Here is a 21,532-nt window from a genome sequence, read left to right as displayed (position 1 = left end):
AGATCCTTTACATGACCATCAGAGGCAAGGGAAAGCCACTGACATGGAAATAAACGAGACTTGTGAAACTAAAGTTCCTCCATCATTTCATGTCCATACTGTTTACGTTAGGCTGCTTTAGCATGTACTCTGATGAAGAGATTAAGGGTTTGTGGTAAAAGCATATCAGAAAAGCTGTCCCCAGATATTTGCATTGGTAAAGTGATACAAATCTGTAAATCACAGTTCTGGCTGTGTAAGAAAGAAAGACAAATTTAGCGTGCTTTTTCATAGTGAGAGGGAAAAAAAAAACTAAACATTTGATTGAACATTTCTCCTCTATTTGATTAAGTGCTTTCATTAATAGTTTTACTTATATAAGTGTGTGTGTGTGTGTGTGTGTGTGTGTGTATAGAGATATACACACATTTTTTAACGTTTATTTTTTGATACAGAGTACGAGTCTGAGTGGCTCAGAACGTGAGGGACACAACGAATCCAATGCAGGCTCTGCTGACAGCAGAAAGCCCAATTCAGGGCTCCATCTCAAGAACATGGAGATCATGACCTGAGCCAAAGGCAGACTCTAATCAGACTGGAGCCAGCCAGGCACCCCTCAATTTAGTATTTCATTTCTTAGCATACATTTAGAATAAAAGCTTTGCTATACCAATGTTTTCAAGAAGAATTTATTGATACGGTATAAAGTAATTAATTTTATTGGAAAAACTGTTAAGTTAAAGTATTTTCAATTTATACAAGGATAAGTATCACCCGTGTCAAATATTACTATCCCTTAAATTTATACTTAGGAAGATGAAATTACCTGTCATGAAAAAAATAAAAACAATGTCAAATAAAGGACTAAATTGTTCTGCACAGGCTAGATGACAAGTGTCAAGAGAGTTAAAGCTAATGGGAGTTAGAACAGTCAGAGAAAATTCATTGGAAAGGAGACTGTGAGCCAAGTCTGAATAACATAGGTTTACTCAAGAGGAACAGAACTAAAAAGACAGGACAGCATGAGTAACGGCTGAGAGATGGTAAAATCAACCCGATTAACTCAGAGGATAAAATCTGATGGCAGAGACATTAAAAACGGATATCCACACAAGAACTACGTAAATGTTCATAAGCAGCCATACTAATAGGCAAGAAGTGGACACAACCCAAAGGTCCATCAACTGATGAATGAACAAGGGCCTTAGCCCACAATGGAGTACTGTTTGACAATAAAAAGAAATGAAGCACTGATATAAGCTGTAACCAACACAGATGAACCCAGAAAACATTAAGTAAAGCTAGCTAGTCCCAAGGGACCACACGTTGTGTGACTCCATTTATATGAAATATTCACAAGAGGCAACTCCATTGAGAGACCAAGTAGTAGACTGGTGGTTGCCTGAGGCTGGGGGCAACGGGGAAGGGTTTCCTTTCAGGATGAGGAAAACATTCTACTTGATGGCAGTGATGGTTGCACGAGTGTACACAGAGACAGTGAACTGTGCGTGGCAAATGGGTGACTTTTATGGTATGTGTATTGTACCTCAAAATAGCTTTAAAAAAAACCCAATGGCAGGACACAGAGAATGTTCTTAATTCTCGCTTTTGGGCGTCCATACTACACATGATCAGAATATTTCCGTGCTTTGACAATATGTCTAAAAGGCAAAGAAAATGAAGGAAATGCCGAAGTTCAAGTGGTTTGTTAAGTGATCTTTCTGTACAAGTCATCCTGAAATCAATATACATTCTTCTCAAAAGTGAAGATGAGAACTAAGATAATTATCTGAATCATTCCATTAAACATTATCTTCTGATTTGATCCAGCTTGCCTCATCATGGTAATAGAGATATCATTAAAAAACATTGTTTAGTATGGGACAAAGTCTCTTGGGGCACCTGGGTGGCTACGTCAGTTAAGCGTCCAATTCTTGCTTTCAGCTCAGGTCATGATCTCACGGTTCATGAGACTGAGCCTCACATTGGCTCTAAACTGACAGCATGGAGCCTGCTTGGGATTCTCTCTCTCTCCTCTGTCTGCCCCTCCCCTGTTAACATGCATGCACACACTCTCTCTCACTTTCTCTCTCAAAATAAATAAATAAACTGTCAAAAAAATTTAAATTAAAGAAAGAACGAAAAAAGTCTCTCAATTTCTCTGAGGAAGGATACAAAAGCCTCAACTTTCCTAAAAGTAAGTATTATAAGAAAACAATGTATAACACAAATAGGAGAAGGAGAGGCAGAAGTTTATGAAATAAATGCATTGTAAAGATACTAAAATCATAATAAATTAATTATAATGAAAATACCAAAGAAAGCGGTCCATGGAAATTGGTATCCTAAAACACTTTATATTATTTAACTAGCTATAAGTTAGCTGTTGACAGGTTACATTTACTACATACCTGACTTCTGATTTGACCTAATTTCTTCTTGAGATTCCGTGTTTCATCTTCCAGATGAAGATGTGACATAGACTGTTTCTTCAGAGTATCAGCCAGTTCTTGTTGAAGTTGTCTCACAACTACCTAATAAGACATTTCTGTTACTGATTTTCTAAATCATCTTATTATTAAATTATGTTAATAATAGACAACTCTCACATACGTACTTTGAGAAATATCAACACATACATCAATTCACCGTCTTTTTGTAACACATACACATTCCTGTTCACTGAATTCAGTTAAAGACACTAAAGGTGTTATCTCCCTGTCTACTTCTGATTGTTTATGGTGTCTCTTTCCAGTCTCAGCACGACAATTTTATCCTGCAACATGTGGTTTTTATGCAACCGATCTTGTGTTTTCTCATGATTATCAGAAAGCTAAGTAAAACCAAGCACATTTTCAGATAGCACTCAATAAAATGGCATTATCATGATTTTCTTTTAAATGAAAGCATAATCTATGTTTAAACAATGAAAAGGTTTCAGGGGGTGCCAGGGTGGTTCAGTTGGTTGAGTGTCTGACTCTTGATTTTGGCTCAGGGAATGATCTCACATTCTGTGGGTTTAAGCCCTGCATCAGGCTCTGTGCTGACAGTCAGGAGCCTGCTGAGGATTATCGCTCTCCCTCTCCCTCTCCCTGCCCCTCCCCTGCTTGCATTCTCTCTCTCTCTCTCTCTCTCTCTCTCTCTCTCTCTCTCTCTCTGTCTCTCTCTCTCTCTAATGAATAAAGAAACATAGGAAGGAAGGAAGGAAGGAAGGAAGGAAGGAAGGAAGGAAGGAAGATTACAGTAAGTGAATATCCAACTGGAAAAAAAATAAAGTTGGCTCCAAATCTCAAATTTTATACAAGCGTAAGTTCCAAAAAGTTCAGAACTTTAACTGTAGAAAATGAAGGCATGAAAGTAAAAAAGAATTTGTGAGAAAAGTGTTCAGAATCTCAGAATTGGAAAAGCCTTTCTCTGATTTACAACAAACCAGAAGGCCTAAAATAAAAGATTAATAAACCCGACTACACTTAAAAATTGAATTTACAGTAGATATCGAACACAGAGACCCCACAGTAAAATCCTTAGCTCTGCATATACTCGGACAGATTAAATTTCCTAAAATTCTTCTTTCCTGAGAATATTTCATAGGTATCTACTTTGCTACCATTTCTATAGTCAGTTATAAGAATTATATCTATTGATAACTGAAAAATCTAGGCACTGTACTATAATAGAAACACTTCTACACACATCAATGAACTCATTTGGTTATCACAATTCTAGAATGGAGAGATTAAAATGGTGAGCTGTAGGACTCTCCCCAGGTCTTCTCACTCCACAACAAGTGCTCTTGCACCAACCACTGCCACTTCTCTAGTGTAAATACACAAGTACGAAAGAAGTCTTGTATTTCAAAATACTCATAGGAAATAAGGTGAAATTTATACATCTCTTAGAATACCATGAGATTATTTACTGCTACAATAACTTGTATTGCCTCTTGTTGAAAACAGTAATAAATATAAAAGAGGGGAAATACACTCAGCTATTTTATTAGGAATAAAATACCTATCAATAAATTATCATTAAGTATATACCACAGCATACCATTGTTATCAAAAGTTCCTTGTAATGAAATAGGATGCTTCTTGAAGCAAAACTGTTACTTTTCTCAAAAGTAGGAGACTTGATACCGAAAATATGATCAGTGAACTGGCTACACTTGCCCTCCTGTCCATTAGCGGAAGTGTTCAACTAACCTAGTAATATATCAAGGCAGTGAAGTAACTGTTCAAAACCAAAACACATGTTGCTAGTAGCAATAGTTTTGAGATTAGGGAGAGCTCATCAATTCCTACAGAAAGTAATAAAAGCCTCTCCCTTGGATGAGGACATTATGAATGTCACTATTTGTTGCAGACAAATGCATTTAATCAAGAATATTATTTTATCCAGTGAAGCAAAAATGCCACCATCCCCCATGACCCTCCTCAAAATATATGTGCTTTTAAAATCCTCTATAGTTTCCATGATGAACACAGTTCAGTTTCATATATACATACATATATATGTACACATATATATACATAACACACACACACACACACATATATATAGATATATATATATACATACATACATACATACATATATATATACATACACACACGGAGAAAAAAGTAATAATAACTAAAAAATAGAATATATACAAATACATACACACATGTACTTCAAAATAACTAAAGAAGATACCTTAGAACTAGTTTTCTTATGAGCCATTTCTAGCTCCTTTTGCTTGTAAAGGTGATTGTTTAGACTTCCATCTTGTAAGACTCTGGCCTTCTGATCTGGAGAAAGTTGCCACTGAGTGTCACTGCGCTCTTCTACAACCTGGAGACACATTTCATTGTGATTCTGGTCTCATACCGTTAAAAAAAAAAAAAGGTCAAAAGCTGAAGTGGAGAACTTTAAAAAAATGTTCAAAAGAACATAATCCCATGTTTTAATTTATTTTAAACCTAAATAATATATCTTGAGTCAAAGGGATACTATAAAATATATATGTATAATATTACACTATGTAATATGGCTGGAAATACAGTTTTTATCAAAAACTGATTTACCTGATTTTTGGTGGCCTTCAATTCCATGTTTAGCGTTCTAAGAGCGAGTTCAACTTGTTGTTTTGTTTCAACTTCTTTCTTATATTCGTCTTCTTTTCTTCTTAACTTTTCCCTAATATTTTCATATAACATATCAGCATTTCTTCTTTCTTCTTCTTCTTCTTCTTCTTCTTCTTCTTCTTCTTGTTTTAAGGTACATCTGCAATTACATGTGCTTCTTTTAAAATTTGCTTTGTTAGACATAAAAAGTTCATTTGATGATCTGGTTCCACAAATGTTGGCTTATTATCCAAATGAAAAATTTCTATGTTTTCCGATTGTTTTTCTTGTAGGGCTCATGTTTTTAATTTGTCACTTCAATCTCTTCCAAACCATATATACAGTTGAAAAAAAGCCAGGAGAAAGCATTATGCAACTTCGTTAGTTTCAGTCAGTAATAACTCTGGTAGATGTTGTAGGAAAGGAAGTTTGAAATTATTCAGGAAAGTTAGAGTTGAAAATTACCCCCTTTCCCACAGGTATAATTATTCCTCCATAGGACAGATAATTCAGTTTCTCATTAAAAAGAGAAGTTGCTGTTTATAAGCAAGTTTATCAACTCACTGGAAATGAAATCTCCACTTGATGAAACCTTACAGGTACCTCCAAAAATGATGTGCAGTGAAAGAGAGCATCTGTGGATGTTGTTTACACAACATACATGTGCAGATTACTGTCATCCAAGACTACGCTGACTAGTCTAATATCTGTTGCCTATGCTTTTTGTTTCTTCTTCCACAACACTTGCAACTTACCTTGTTGATGCATACCTACTTTAGGAATCACTTAAACATCCATTCTAGAACACGACAGGATACGTATTAATTAAGTAAACAATAAAGAGTAATATGACCTTTCAGCATACACTTTTGAATTAATTTTATCTACCTATGACAGAGATGTTGAAAAAACTTATCAGTAATCACTTTCTGTATTACTTTTTTTTAGTTTATTCATTTTTGAGAAAGGGAGAGCCCATGCAAACAAAGGAGGGGCATAGAGAGAGAGAGGGAGGCAGAAAATCCAAAGTGGGCTCTGCACTGACAACACACAGCTCGATGTGGGGCTCGAACTCACGAACCCTGAGATCATGACCTGAGCCAAAGTCGGATGCTTGACTGACTGAGCCACCCAGGCGCCCCCATTTTACTTTGTTTAAATTTTTTATTGAGAGAGAGATGACGCAAGTGAGCGAGGGCAGAGAGAGAGAAAGAGAGACAGAATCCCATGACGGGCAGACCGAGAGGGAGAGACAGTGAGAGAAGAGGAGCTCACCTGAAGCGGGGCTCGTGCTCACCCAAAGCCGGGCTCGAGCCCACCCAAAGCAAGGCTCAAACTCACGAGATCATCACCTGAGCCGAAGCCAGATGCTTAACCAACTGAGCCACCCAGGCACCCCCACTTTACCTTTTAACCCCTGCATGTTAAGAAGCAAACGGAATCAATTTTGGGGAATTTTACTGTCTTGAGAAAAATGACCATTTTATACTCTGTTGGTAGGTACAGAAAGTAATATAAACTTTCCTGAGAACAATTTAAAAATATGGATCAGAGACCTTTTTTAAAATTTTTATACCTTATCCAGATAACATTATATTGAAGAATTGATTCCAAGTAAGTAACCAGACATGTAGAAACAGATTTCTATAAAAGACATTCTTGACAGCATTAATTAAAATACAGAAAGATGAAAAACAGGCAGAATTCAATCTCTTAAATAATGATGTTTCTTGGACTATGGTGGACTTTTATATGGCCATTAAAATTGTGATTTGGAATATACATTAAAGTATTAGAAGTATTCACTGTTAAGAACTTGCTGTGTTTTTTCCAAGAATCGCACACCTCACAACACTAAACAAGTATTCTTTCCAGAAAAATCCCATAAGGTAAGTCAGCAATTACAAAACTGCCTCTACACATCTTTGGAAAAAAAGGAAACAGTTGAAATATTTCCTTAAAGCCAAGATGCTGTACCTCAAACTGCAGAATTCACGTTCCCATTCAACTTTTTGATGCTCTAACCGTGATATCATGTCTTTGGTTTCTTGTAGCTCGTTTTGTAGTGCACTAACCATTTTTTCCATTTTTGTCATTTTTCCCATAAGAAGTTTACAGTGATTTTTGTTAAGTTTCCTTAATTTCTCATAGGAAACACGTATATCTTGGATTTTCAAGAAGCCAGCATAATCTGCATCAGAGAAGAAACAGAAATAAAATAGATGAGTACTTTTTGCATATACAGGCCTGTGCATCTTCAATTCACTCATTCAAACATTGAATAAATATATACCTTCATTGGAAGATGTTATACTCAGCTCTACAGATACAATAGAGAAGACCCCTGGCTCTTGATTAGCTTAAAGTCTAGTGAAGGAGAAAGACAACTCAAACGGTAATTCTAAATTCAGATAGTTCCTATTAGAAGACAGAGTTCTGTGATCATAACTTGATCTAGATTGGGCCCAAGGAAGATAGATGTCCCTGAGGAAGAGATAACTATACTGAGGAATGAAGGAGGAGCAGGAGGCAATTAAGCAAAGGAGGAAGACAAGCACTCTCGACAGTCTAGAGCATGTGCTGAAGTTCCACTGTAATCTACTTCTGGACAAGATGGGGTAACCCATACTGATTGATCTTCCTATCTTCCTACCTGAAGCAAGCAAAAACAAAACAGACAAAATACAATTTTAACATGATTTTCAAGACACAGATCTTCAGAAAATGAAGGACAATGATCCCTGAAAACAAAACACGTTAGCCTAACACGTATGCCCAAACTCATTCCCTTGAGAGAGTTTTCAGGCTACGACACAGGAGACATAAATTATTTAAGTAGATTTCACCATACTCCTTGTGTCAAGGTGGCAAAACTGAGAGTGTGGTGAAGTCAAGACAGATAGAGACGACAGGTCAGCATCCAGGAGAGGAGAAAGCAGGACACAGAAAGAACCCTGGGCATCTGCACAGGGTCCCCTTTGGCTATTCAGCAGAGTAACAACCAGTGCATACATGGTTGTTACTTCCTAGTCATCAAGGGAAAAAAATCTGAAAAGAGTAGAGGAAACACTGCCTGGTGCTCCCACAGCACGAGGGACAGTGTCTATTCACATTAGCTAAGATAGAAAAACTCATAATTTGCCTTAGGCTGATCACCACTCTGGATTCAGCCAATAATTCGTAAGAGCAAGATTAAAGGATCCAATTGTTTGTAAGTAACTTAACTATATCTCCAAACAAAGCATGAAAAGATAACTAGAGGCATAGAAGCTATAGTTTTAAAAACCAAATAGCACTTACAGAGATGTAAATTATGTTAGCCATGAACAATACGATGGGTAGGAATAAACACATATTAGACATCACAAAACAAAAGACTGAAGTTTAACATTGGAAACCTGGGAGAAAACTTCAACTGGGAAATATACAATTGCCCAAAGAGGCAGGGGAAAGGGACAGGAAAAAAATATGGCCCAAATCTTCCTAAATTTCATGAAAACTATAATCCCGCTGACCCAGGAAGGATCTGTCTAGGAAAGAAGAAATGGAAGTCAACTCTTGTAATTTGCCTAAACTATATACGATGTGGTATAACATTACTGGAAGGGAGACTGTGATGCTGAAGCCATAGACTATAAACCCTAAACCAACAACTAAAGCAGCAAAACTGAAAAGTTCTAGCTAGGAAGCCTAAATAAATAAGTGAAAAAATGAATACATGAATAAATGAATACGTGAATAAATAAATAAATGGATAAAACTGAATCATAAAAATTACTCGATTAAAAGAAAGCAGAAAAAGAAGAGAACGGGAACAAGGAGCAGATAAGACAAATGCAAATCAAACAGCATGATGACAGATTCAAATCAACTATCTCAAAAATCACAGTAAATGGCCCTTTGTAGCAACGTGGATGGAAGTGGAGAGTGTGATGCTAAGTGAAATAAGCCATACAGAGAAAGACAGATACCATATGTTTTCACTCTTATGTGGATCCTGAGAAACTTAACAGAAACCCATGGGGGAGGGGAAGGAAAAAAGAAAAAAAGAGGTTAGAGTGGGAGAGAGCCAAAGCATAACAGACTCTTAAAAACTGAGAACAAACTGAGGGTTGATGGGGGGTGGGAGGGAGGGGAGGGTGGGTGATGGGTATTGAGGAGGGCACCTTTTGGGATGAGCACTGGGTGTTGTATGGAAACTAATTTGACAATAAATTTCATATATTGAAAAAAAATCACAGTAAATGAAAACGGTCTAAAAGCCTCAACTAAAACGCAGACTGTCAAAATGGATAAAAAAGGAAGACTCAACTATATGCCACCTATACAAAATGCACTTTAAATGTCAAGACAGAAATTTGTTCAAAAGATAGAAATATGATATGCCACACTAACACTTGACCAAAGAAGGCTGAGCTAGAGTGGCTATATGAATAGCAGACAAAACAGTTTCAAGCAAAAAAATCATTACCAGCAGTAAACAGGTCATTATATAATCATAAAAGGGTCAATTAAGAGCAATCTTAAATGTTCATGTATCTGTTAATAGCTTCAAAGTACATGAAGTAAAAATTGATAGAACTGAAAATAGAAATAGGCAAATTCACAATTATAGTCTGATATTTCAATAGGCTCAACATCAGCAAGGGCATAGTAGACTTGGCCACCACTATTCTTCTCAAGGATCTATGGAACACTTACCAAAAAAGACTATGTTCTGGGTCAAAAATAAGCCTTAATAAAAGGAAGAAGTCAATAGGCCTGAAGTCATAATAGTGTGTTCCCTGACCACAAAACAATCAAATCAAAAACAAGCACAAAAATATCTCTGGAAAATACTCAACTGTTTGTGAACTACAGAACACTTCGAAATATCCCCTGGGTCAAAGAAGTAATGAAAAAAGAAAAAAAAATAGAAAGGATTCTGAACTGAATGAAAATGAAAACATAGTAGAATTTGTAGTGCTACCCTAGTAGCACTCACATGAAGACTGATAGCACTGAATGTATACATTAAAAAAGAAGAGGGAAGTGCGGTGCTCCTTGCTGCCTTTGTGGCTCCTCCCCCAGCTTCCCAAGTGCCCCGCCCTGCCCCGCCCCACCCTGGCAGTGGCTGGAGAGCAGGTGTTTTGTTCACAGGCTCACAGCAGGCACTTGGCCTTGTGGGGGCGGGGTCCGCCACCTGCCGGGAATTGAAGGTGGGGGAGTAGCTGTAGGAGGCGACCCCCCTAGACTGAGGTGGGCATGGGCCGGGCCCCAGGCTCTGCTGGAGCGGGAGGCGGCGGCAGTGGCAGAGGCATGGCCTTCTGGAAGGGAAATCCCAATGCCTGTGCACCTGTCTCTCCTCCCTTCATCTCCGCCCCTGCTATGAGTTTTGTGTTCTAGCTCCCCACCTTTTTCTCACTACCTACATCATCAGCCTTCTTCTGACTTCGCTTCCCAGCTTCTTGCGACCCTTTCTCTCACTTAAGCTTCAGTTACTCAGGCTCTTTTCACCCTAGTCCTGCCAGAGACTTCATATGCCAGCATTCTCTTTCATGGGATGTCCCCATCCTTCCCCTCTCCCCACATCCTATTCTGGGCTGATGGCAGCCAGAAATCCTTCCTATTGCATTTACCGGCAGTTTCTACCTGGCCCTGAAGCTTGGCGCAGATCAAGTCCACCACACCCACGCTGAGAAGGACCCCTAGGAGAACCACTTGTCCCATGGTGGTATTGGACAATATGTTCTCGATTTTCCTCTGGTTGCTTATTTTAGTCTGAATATTTGTTACCTCCACCGCTATACTTTACAAACGTATGTTTTGGCTGCATGACAAGGAGTTAGAAATGAGCCAGAGACCATTCGCAGGTAAGGAGAAGATTTAGACATTTAGGATTAAAGGAAGAAAGGAGAAACAGAATGTTAAGAAGGTTAGATTCCTCAAAGTATTTTGATATCTTTTGTGATCTGAGGAAGTGGAGATTACTGAGCCTACACAGATTGACATTTTGGGAGAAAATTTCATGATGCTTGATTCGCTCTTGGAGTAACGTGAACACAAGTTCTCAAACCTGCATATCCTCTCAGTTGGAACCAGCTGTATATATGAATGTTCACTTTCATCAGAACTTGTATCAGAGAAAGAATGGGAGTCTGGTTCAATGAAAATGACTACGTCCGGGACCTGAAAAGGGTCATTCTGTTTCCTAATAGTGTATATGGCCATTTTAGTGGGCACAGATCTGGATGTTTACAGTTTACTTGGAGTATCCAGGACTGCAAGCAGTAGAGAGATAAGACAAGCTTTCACGAAGTTGGCATTGAAGCTACATTGTGAAAATGTCGATAATGACCCAAAGCAATCTACACATTCAGTGCAATCCCAATCAACGTTGCACCAGCATTCTTCTCAGAGCTAGAACAAACAATCCTACAATTTGTATGTAACCACAAGATCCCAGATAACCAAAATAATGTTGAAAAAGAAAACCAAAGCTGGAGGCATCACAATCCCAGACGTTAGCCTCTACTACAAAGCTGCGATCATCAAGGGAGTATACTATTGGCACAAAAAGAGACACAAAGGCGAATGGAATAGAATAGAGAATCCAGAAATGGACCCACAAATGTATGGCCAACTAAACCTTGGCAAAGCAGGAAAGAGTATCCAATGGAAAAAAGATAGGCTCTTTAGCAAATGGTGCTGGGAGGGCTGGACAGCAACATGCAGAAGAATGAAACAGGACCAGTTTCTTACACCGTGCATAAACTCAAAATGGATGAAAGACCTCAATGTGAGAGAGGAAACCATCAAAACCCTAGAGAAGAACACAGGCCACAACCTCTTTGACCTTGGCTACAGCAAATTCTACTCAACACATCTCTGAAGGCAAGGGAAATAAAAGCAAAATTGGACTATTGGGACCTCATCAATGTAGAAAGCTTCTGCACTTCAAAGGAAACGATCCACAAAATTAAAAGGTACCAACGGAATGGGAGAAGATATCTGCACATGACATATCGGATAAAGGATTAGTATCCATACTCTAGAAAGAATTGGCCAAACTCAACACCCAAAAAACAAATAATCCAGGGAAGAAATGGGCAGAAGACATGAATAGACACTTTTCCAAAGAAGACATCCAGAAGGCCAACAGGCACATGAAAGAATGTTCAACGTCACTCATCATCAGGGAAATACAAATCAAAACCACATTGAGATACCACCTCACACCGGTCAGGGTAGATAAAATTAACAACACAGGAAACAACAGACATTGGTGAGGATGTGCAGAAATGGGAATTCTCTTGCACTGTCGGTGGGAATGCATGGGTGGTGCCACTGCTCCGGAAAACAGAGTGGAGGTTCCTCAAAAAGTTAAAAATAAAATTATCCAACAACCCAGCAATTGCACTACTAGGCATATATCCAAGGGATACAGGAGTGCTGATTCATAGGGGCACATGTACCCCAACATTTATACTATCAACAATCACCAAATTATGGAAAGAACACAAATGTCCATCAACTGATTTATGGGAAAAGAAAATGTGGTTTATATATACAATGGATATTACTTGGTAATGAGAAAGAATGAAATCTTGCCATTTGCAACAACATGGATGGAACTGGAGGGTAGTATGTGAAGTGAAATAAGTCAGTCAGAGAAAAACAGATATCATATGTTTTCACTCATATGTGGATTTTGAGAAACTTAACAGAAGAACATGGGGGAATAGAAGGAGGAAAATAGTTTCAAACAGAGAGGGAAGCAAACCATAAGAAACTCTTAAATACAGAGAACAAACTGAAGGTTCATGGAGGGGTGGGGGAAGGGGAGAATAGGTGATGGGCATTGAGGAGGGCACTTGTTGTGATGAGCACTGGGTGTGGTATGTAAGTAATGAATCATGGGAATATACTCCCAAAGCCAAGAGCACGATGTATACACTGTACGTTAGCTAACTTGACAATAAATTATATTTAATTAATTAATTAATTAAACTACAGCCATGTGTGTTTGTGGGGGGGGGGAATCTAACAATACGCTAAGGGATAATTTGTTATTACCAAATGGGGTTTATCCCAGAAATGCAGAGTTGGTTTAAGATTCAAAAACCGTATCTATCTCTGTAGATAAAATAAGTTCCTTGTCAAAATTCAACATCCATTCCAGATAAAAACTTTTGGCAATCCTGGAATACAAGGGAACTTCAATATGATTTAAAACAAAACAAAACAAGTCATGATAACTCTATAGCTAACATTATAAACAATGGTGAAAAACTGAATGCATTTCCTATAAGATCAGGAAGAAGACAGGAATGACATTCACTGAATGACTTCTTCTGTTCAGCACTATACTAGCAGGTCTAGCCAATGCAATCAAACAAGATAAAGCAACAAAGGACATCCAGATAGAAAATGAAGTGAAACTGTCTCTACTAGCAAGGACATGGTCACAAAATAGAAGTTGGCAATCTCCAGCCTATGGTCCATGTTACTTGTTTTGGTAAATTAAATTTTATCAAAATACAGCCATGTCCATTAATTTATGCAGTATCTATTGGCTGCTCTTATAGTACAATGGAAAAGCTGATTAGTTGTGACAGAGAATGTATTGGCTACAAGTCTACAATATTTACCATTGTTAGTAAAATATTAGTTAAAAATGAATTTTATGACCTTTGCTTATGTAGAAAATCTGACAGGATTAAGAAAAACGCTACTAGAATTAATAAATGAATGTATTATGGCACATGGATGACTCAGTCGGTTGAATGTCTGTCTCTTGATTTCAGCTCAGGCTATGATCCCAGAGTCATGGGATGGAGCCCTATGTCAGGCTCGCACTGAGCATGGGGACTGCTTAAGATTCTCTCTCTCTCTCTCTCTCTCTCTCTCTCTCTCTCTGCCCCTCTCCCCTGCTCATGTATTCTCTCTAATATTAAATATATCCATACATATAAACTTATCAAGGTTGGAGGATACAGAATCATTACACACAAATCAACTGTATTTCTATATATTAGCTATAAAGAATCAAAAATTAAAATTTCAGGGCATCTGGGTGGCTCAGCTGGTTAAGCACTGGGCTCAGGCTCAGGTCATGATCTCACCGTTGGTGATTTCAAGCCCCACGTCGGGCTCTGTACTGATAGCTTGGAGCCTGGAGCCTGCTTCAGATTCTGTCTACCTCTCTCTCCGCCCCTCCCCAACTCATGCTCTGTCGCTCTCTCAAGAGTAAGCATTAAAAAAAATTAAATTTAAGATGTATTATTTACAATTGCACTTAAAATAAAAAAATAATCACAGTTAATATCATAAAAGACAGAAAGACCTATACATTAAACACTACAAAATATTACTGAGAAAATTTTAAAAGACCTATATCAAGGGAGAGATATATACTCTGTTCAGGGGTTAAAAGATTCAATAGAGTCAAGAAGCCAATTCTCCCCAAATAAATCTGTAGATTCAACATAATCTAAACTTAATTTCCAGAAGACCACCAGAGTTGTTGTTTGTTTGTTTGTTTGTTTGTTTGTTTTAAGAAACAGACAAACTGATTCTAAAATTCACGTGGAAATGCAAAGGATCCAGAGTAGCGGAAGAACACTGAAAAGAACAGAGCAGGACGACAAACACTACCTGATTTCAAAAATCCTTATAAACTGGCAGTGATTTAAACAGCATAATATTGGTACAAAGATGGACAAAGAGATCAATGAGACAGAATAGAGCCCATACATAAAGCCACACATATGTGGCCAACTTATTATGACAAAGGAACAATGGCATAAAGTGGAGAAAACACAGCCTTTTCAATAAATGGTGCTGGAACAACTAGATATCCATATGCAAAAGAATTAACTTGTATCCATACTCTGTTTCACAAATAAAAAAAGAATATAAAATAGGTCATAGATCTAAATGTAAGACCTAAAAACTATAAAACTTCTAAAAGAAAGCATGAGATAAAAGCTTTGTGACCTTGTGCTATGCAAATATTTCTTAGATATGAAAACCAAAAGCAAGAATCATACAAGAACAAATGAATGTGTAAACTGGACTTCACCAAAAAGAAAAACTGCTCTTTAAAAACACTGTTGAGGGGCGCCTGGGTGGCGCAGTCGGTTAAGCGTCCGACTTCAGCCAGGTCACGATCTCGCGGTCCGTGAGTTCGAGCCCCGCGTCAGGCTCTGGGCTGATGGCTCGGAGCCTGGAGCCTGTTTCCGATTCTGTGTTTCCCTCTCTCTCTGCCCCTCCCCCATTCATGCTCTGTCTCTCTCTGTCCCAAAAATAAATAAAAAACGTTGAAAAAAAATTTAAGAACACTGTTGAGACAAGGAAAAGTCACAGAGTGGGAGAAGAAAAACCTTGCAAAAAAAAGAGAGGTGAGAAAGGAACTGTACCTAGCTCTTTCCACCATCTTTCTGTGCCACCATCATGATGCAAGTGAATGTCGTGGCAGATGCTTCCCAAAGCATAACAATACTGAAAAGAGAAGCAAACGCCAGGTTCTTACTAGGCCATGCTCCAAAGACATTGTCCACTTTCTAACTGTGATGATGAAGCATGGTTACACTGGTGAATTTAAAATCATTGATGATCAAAAGAGTTGGGTAAATTGTTGTGAAACTCACAGGCAGGTTAAGCAAGCATGGAGTGACTGGCCCCAGAATTGATGGAAAATGCAAAGATCTAGAAAAATGGCAGAATAATCTGCTCAGTTTGGTTTCATTATACTGACCACCTCAGCTACAGTCATGGACCATGAAGAAGGAAGATGAAAACACACAGAAGGGGAAATCCTGGGATTCTTTTTCTAGGGATGTAATACATATGTGAAAATAAAATGCCTCAGTGGAAACAACAACAACAACAACAACCACAAAAAAAAGAAAACAAAATAAGGAACTGTGTCTAGAATATACAAAGAATTCTGAAAACTCAACAAGTAAGAAAACAAACAAACAAATTTTTAAAACAACCAAAGATTTGGACAATTCAAAGAAGATACACAGATGGCAAACAAGCACATGAAAATATGCTCATCAGTTATTAGGGAAATGTATATTGAAACCATAATGAGATATATACTAAATATCCATCCGAATGGCTAGGATTCAAAAAGCTGACAATACTAAGTGTTCATGAATATGTATGTAGGAATTGGTGCTCTCACAGACTGCTGTTGGGAATGGAAAACCGTACAACTCCTTTAGAAAACAATTTGGCAGCTTCATAATAAGGGAATATGAAGGGACATGAGATTTTTAAGGGTGATGAATATGTTAACTGTCTGGATTATGGTTATCGTTTCATACGTGTAAACATATGTCAAAACTATCAAATGACACACTTCATATATGAACTAAACTTCATATATGAACTAAAAATGTTGGAAACGAAAAGCTCTTTCACAGGAAGAAATGTCTAAAACAGTGGATAAGACACAGACGGAAAGAAGGATGTAAAACAATACAAGATGAAGCCAGAGGACTGTGGCCTTTAACCTAATAGCAATGAGAAGTACTAGCTAAGCTTTAAGCAAGGGGGTACCATGATGAAAGACACATTGTTTTAAAACATATACTAATTATGGTTGCAGTGTAGACCAAGGTCCTGGGAGGTAGAACAGCAGGGAAAACAGTCCTGAAGTTATTTCAGTCATCTAGGAGAAAAATAATGACCTGAACTGGGTGAAGGCACAGAAGAGAAGCAGAGTTAACAAACACATTAGATGTGCCATTCCCTCTAAGAAAGGTACAGTAGAAATGATGACTCTTTGGCTGAGAGGATACAATAGTTCTGCTTTTATTTTAATATAAAACATATTTCTGAGATGAGCAGCTCTATAATACAGCAGTGTTCTATGGTGCAGTAGTAGGCAAGGTGTGCACATATTACTACAGCAATATACGTACCTTTACAATCCATGCCAAGTTGTTCAATCAGCAACATGAAATTCTTAGAGTAAGGCAACTCACAATGCTCTGAAGCTGCTTCAGATGACTGAATGAAGTCGACAAGATCATCCATAGAAGTAATTTGCTTTTTGACCTACCAATGAATAATACCATTTCAAAATGTCCCCCAAATATTTATAAAATATACTAGTTGTAGAGAAGTGATAAATAGCCATCTTTTTATAAAAGCAAAAACAGGGGCACCTGACTGGCTCAATCGGTTGAGCATCCGACTCCATTTTGGCTCAGGTCATGACCTCAGGGTTCCTGAGTTTGAGTCCCACGTTGACCTCCACAATGACAGCATGGAGCCTGCTGGGGATTCTCTCTCCCCCTCTCCCTCAGCCCCTCCCCTACTTGTGCGTGCTCTCTCTCAAAATACATTTTAAAAATAAGTGAATGAACATTTAAAAGCAAAACCATAGAGACTTTTTAAAAGAACGGATTTTTATCAAAAAGACACTGTTATCCATAGCTAGTATTTCTAAATAACTTTTTCACAGCAAATGTCTCTACAACAAAGGAAGATTTTCTATTTTTTCACTACATCTTTCATAAAGTAATTTTTTGCCACTGAACAATATTCCTAACAAATATGTATCAAAATAATATAATAAAATAAAAATAAAACAAATAATAAATAAAATAAAATTACATTGTCTCTTTTGCTTACCTTGTTCTTTTTCTTAGAAATTTTCTTTGCAGGTCTGAAAAAAAAAACAATTCTTTTCAGGCAAATATTAAATACTTAAAATACAAAGCGTATCTAAACCTATTGTTTCTGATATAAAATCTCTGCATTTGAATCTAATTTTCTACAAAGGGGATTAAACAACAGAGTAACATTAAACAACATAGAAAACATACTACTGCTAATATTAACAAGGGATTAGGTGTATCCAGTTGTAGTATATGTGCTGCTGAAGCGAGCACAACAAAGTACTAAAGTTAGGTACTAACTAACAAAAGCAAAGGAAAATCCTAATGCTACTTGCATTATTTGATAGGAATGATACCATTGTTTGTGTTGTTGTCATTTTACTAAAAATAAACTTTTACTGGCACTAAAACCTACTTGGAAAGTGCAAGTTAAGTCCCTATATGAAAGAACCCCTTTTTAACAATCATGATATTAACGTGTTGAAGATTCACTATGCAACTACTCTCTAGGCATTACTATGAGCACTTTACATGTCTTCAAGGTATTTGAAGCCCCACAACAATCCTATGAAGTAGGTTATTATATTAGGTATTTTACACAGGAAGAAAATGAGGCACAGAAAGTCGAAGTGACTTTCCCAAGAAGACCTCGTCGCTGGCCAAGAACAGACCCTGAATTCAAACCCAGGAATGTGCCTTCAAAGCATGTGTTTTATACTATGTGGTTAAAGTAATACTCCAGTGTTTCTAACTAATATGACAGCAAATGAATCTATATTATGATTCGATTTCTAGCTATAGTGATACATAACAATTTCTGAATCTTACACATTTTTAAAGAGACTTTATACTTGGCAAGATGAGAAATCTACTTTCAGTAAACTAAAGATTTGCTTCTTCTAGAGAAGTTCCTCAACAGGCATTCATTCATTCATTCATTCATTCCACTGTTTAATTCCACATTTAACACATACTTATTGAGCATACAATCTGTGTCAATGGCACTGTTGGTACAGGAAGCATGGTTTTGGTAATTTAGAGCTCTCTAGTCCAAAAGGAATAATCTGTTATGGATTACTAGTTTCTTTTCCAATTGTAAATAAACAAAATCTTCCCCTTTCCCCAGAACGTAAATAATATTAATTTAATAGAACCAGATACTTTAAAGTCCCTAACACAATCATAGCTATTTGTGATACTATCAAAGGCACTGGATATGTAAAATCATCAAGGAAGGATTAGTTTTATTCAGAATGGCCTCAGTGTTTGCATACATTTATGATAAGTGTGTGTGTGTATACAAATATATACATATAGAACTTATACACATATACTTATATATACATATATAAGAAATTATACATATAATTTGTATATTATGCATATGCATATACATAAAAATATAATATGTATATTATACATATAATATACATATAATAAATATACATATACATACATATAAGAAATTATACAGCCATATATATAAATATATATTTAATTAATTAATTAATTAAATTATTAAATTAAATTGATTTACTTATTTTAAATTATTTAATTATTTAATTAAATTAATTAATTTAATAAATTAATTAATTTAATTTAATATATTTTATATATATACATATATACAAATATATATATATATATATATATATATATATATATATATATACTTGGATACATACATATATATTTTTAAATCTGCACATTCAATTGTATGAGAATACCCCATTGTGGAACCAATTCAGAATAAATCAACTTCTTGCACAAAATCACATGAATAAGAGTAATAAAGACAATTACTATAATTTTTAAAAGATAATGTAATACAATCAACAAACTTCCTAATGTTTGCAAATGCAAACAAAATTAAATTAACTAACCATGTCTATCTCTATTGATCATTTCCAACAGAATACATTCTCTAAAAGCTCCCATCTTAAAATAAAAAGAGAAAGAAAATGCCTTTGCAATTCACATTCTTTTTCAGTTATCATCCATTTCTCTATTACCTTTCCCTATTAAAATGCTGTAAGGAGTTGTTTACACTTACTCATCTTCCATGCTTCATGGTGACTACTCAAACTGCTCCTTGACAAAGTCATTTACCCTCATCACAACTTTTCAAGCAGTGTGTTTGATATGTTGAGTATTTCTTGCTTTAGCTTGGACCTACCTGCACTACAGCATTTTATTTCCACAAAAGGTAATCACTGCTAAAATTCCTTCACAGGCACATAAAGAATCTATAGATTTTACCTGCTTTCATGCTGATCCTTTTCACTGAAATGGCTGCCATCATTCTTTTGTAGTGGACCACCAGTTAGGGAATCTGCCTTCTGCAACACTGGTGTGATCACAGATCCTTTTGATGTCCCTTTTTCATTTTCACCTTTCTTTAACTTCTTCACATGTAAACCAGGTTCCCTCCTTAAAAAAAAAAAACAAAGCCATTAAAAAGCCATAAAAAAGCCAATGTTTTCTAATAATTTTACTGATAAAGAATAAAAAGACAATTTTCATCAAGTTCTGAATTTTACCCATCTGACTTAATTTGATTAATTCAGAGAACAGTGCTGAAGTACCAACCGTACAAAAGGAAATACTCATCTGTTGCTTCAAACACAGGTAAATATACAATTAGAATACAATGTGATTTGTAAGAATTGACATGTGAAAAGCTGTAAGTGAGGACGAGAAAGGCTTTACTGAAGAGGGAAAATAAACAGCAGAGGTCGCCAGGGAAAGAAACGGGAGAAAACCATTTTCTTAGAGATTAGAATGTGAGCACAAAAATTACACAGATGGCATCTAGGTGCCTTGAAAGGAAAAAGTATAAGCTTATAGGAACTTGGAAAAAAAACCATAAAATACATGGAAGCAAGTAGTAAGAGATCAGTCAGGAAAGAAATTCTGAAGAACCTTGAAGGTTACACTAAAAAGTTAGAGTTCATTTCCTAAAGGCAGTGACTCTTAGACATGGGAGTAATAACTAGATGTGTGCTCTATTTTGGGCTTTGCTTTTAAATATAAGAATGCTTAATTTCAACAAAGTTTTAAAGTAGCAGGAGGTCCATATAACATGAAAGAAGAAATCAGGGAAATATCTTAGGGGGAAAACTACTTTTAAAATACCCATATGGGGGCGCCTGGGTGGCGCAGTCGGTTAAGCGTCCGACTTCAGCCAGGTCACGATCTCGCGGTCTGTGAGTTCGAGCCCCGCGTCAGGCTCTGGGCTGATGGCTCGGAGCCTGGAGCCTGGAGCCTGTTTCCAATTCTGTGTGTCTCCCTCTCTCTCTGCCCCTTCCCCGTTCATGCTCTGTCTCTCTCTGTCCCAAAAATAAATAAAAAACGTTGAAAAAAAATTTAAAAAAAAAAAAAAAAGAAAAAAATAAAATACCCATATGTCAGAGCGATATCAGTATCATAGCTGAACAAGATGTACGTTGTTGCGTCTCCCCACCTACAACAAACTGGCATCTCATCCACCCACGGGCAAAACTGCCTTTGCAGGAGCTGTGGGGATCTAGCACCGTATTCCAAGGGACCGAGGACAAGTCTTGCCTACCCGTGCATCAGGTAACAGGCAGACATACTACAGTCTAATCTGTGGACCTAGCAATAGCCCATAAAGCGCCTCCAGCCCCTCCCTCTCAGCCACATCGGTGAGCCCCTCCCTGGAAAACACTCTCTAAGATAATCACCCGTGGATGAGAGAGCCTTTTTGGAAAACCAGGTGTCCTGCAGAGAATTTCCAGCATCCCACCGGAGCAAAAAAATCAGGTTTGGACACACTGAAGAGGTAGTCATTAAAGATTGGAGGAGGTGACT

The 21,532-nt window shown here is 37.1% G+C and overlaps 1 protein-coding gene across 1 annotated transcript in view; it reads right to left on the bottom strand.

The window, feature by feature from the left end:
- Positions 1 to 21,295, bottom strand: part of LOC131496454 (coiled-coil domain-containing protein 144A-like) — a 52,914-nt gene extending 31,619 nt beyond the window's left edge. Inside the window, exons 1-8 of the mRNA XM_058702011.1 lie at positions 21,270 to 21,295; positions 19,961 to 20,131; positions 17,715 to 17,748; positions 17,000 to 17,135; positions 7,062 to 7,275; positions 5,046 to 5,244; positions 4,675 to 4,812; positions 2,391 to 2,513 (exon numbers count right to left, since the gene is read on the bottom strand). Coding sequence (XP_058557994.1) covers positions 2,391 to 2,513; positions 4,675 to 4,812; positions 5,046 to 5,244; positions 7,062 to 7,275; positions 17,000 to 17,135; positions 17,715 to 17,748; positions 19,961 to 20,131; positions 21,270 to 21,295 — 1,041 coding nt within the window. The remainder of the gene's footprint in view (positions 1 to 2,390; positions 2,514 to 4,674; positions 4,813 to 5,045; positions 5,245 to 7,061; positions 7,276 to 16,999; positions 17,136 to 17,714; positions 17,749 to 19,960; positions 20,132 to 21,269) is intronic.
- Positions 21,296 to 21,532: the final 237 nt, after the last annotated feature.

Source organism: Neofelis nebulosa, chromosome 15 (assembly GCF_028018385.1).
Source record: "Neofelis nebulosa isolate mNeoNeb1 chromosome 15, mNeoNeb1.pri, whole genome shotgun sequence".
Taxonomy (NCBI): domain Eukaryota; kingdom Metazoa; phylum Chordata; class Mammalia; order Carnivora; family Felidae; genus Neofelis; species Neofelis nebulosa.
This window is presented reverse-complemented; position numbering and strand designations above follow the sequence as displayed.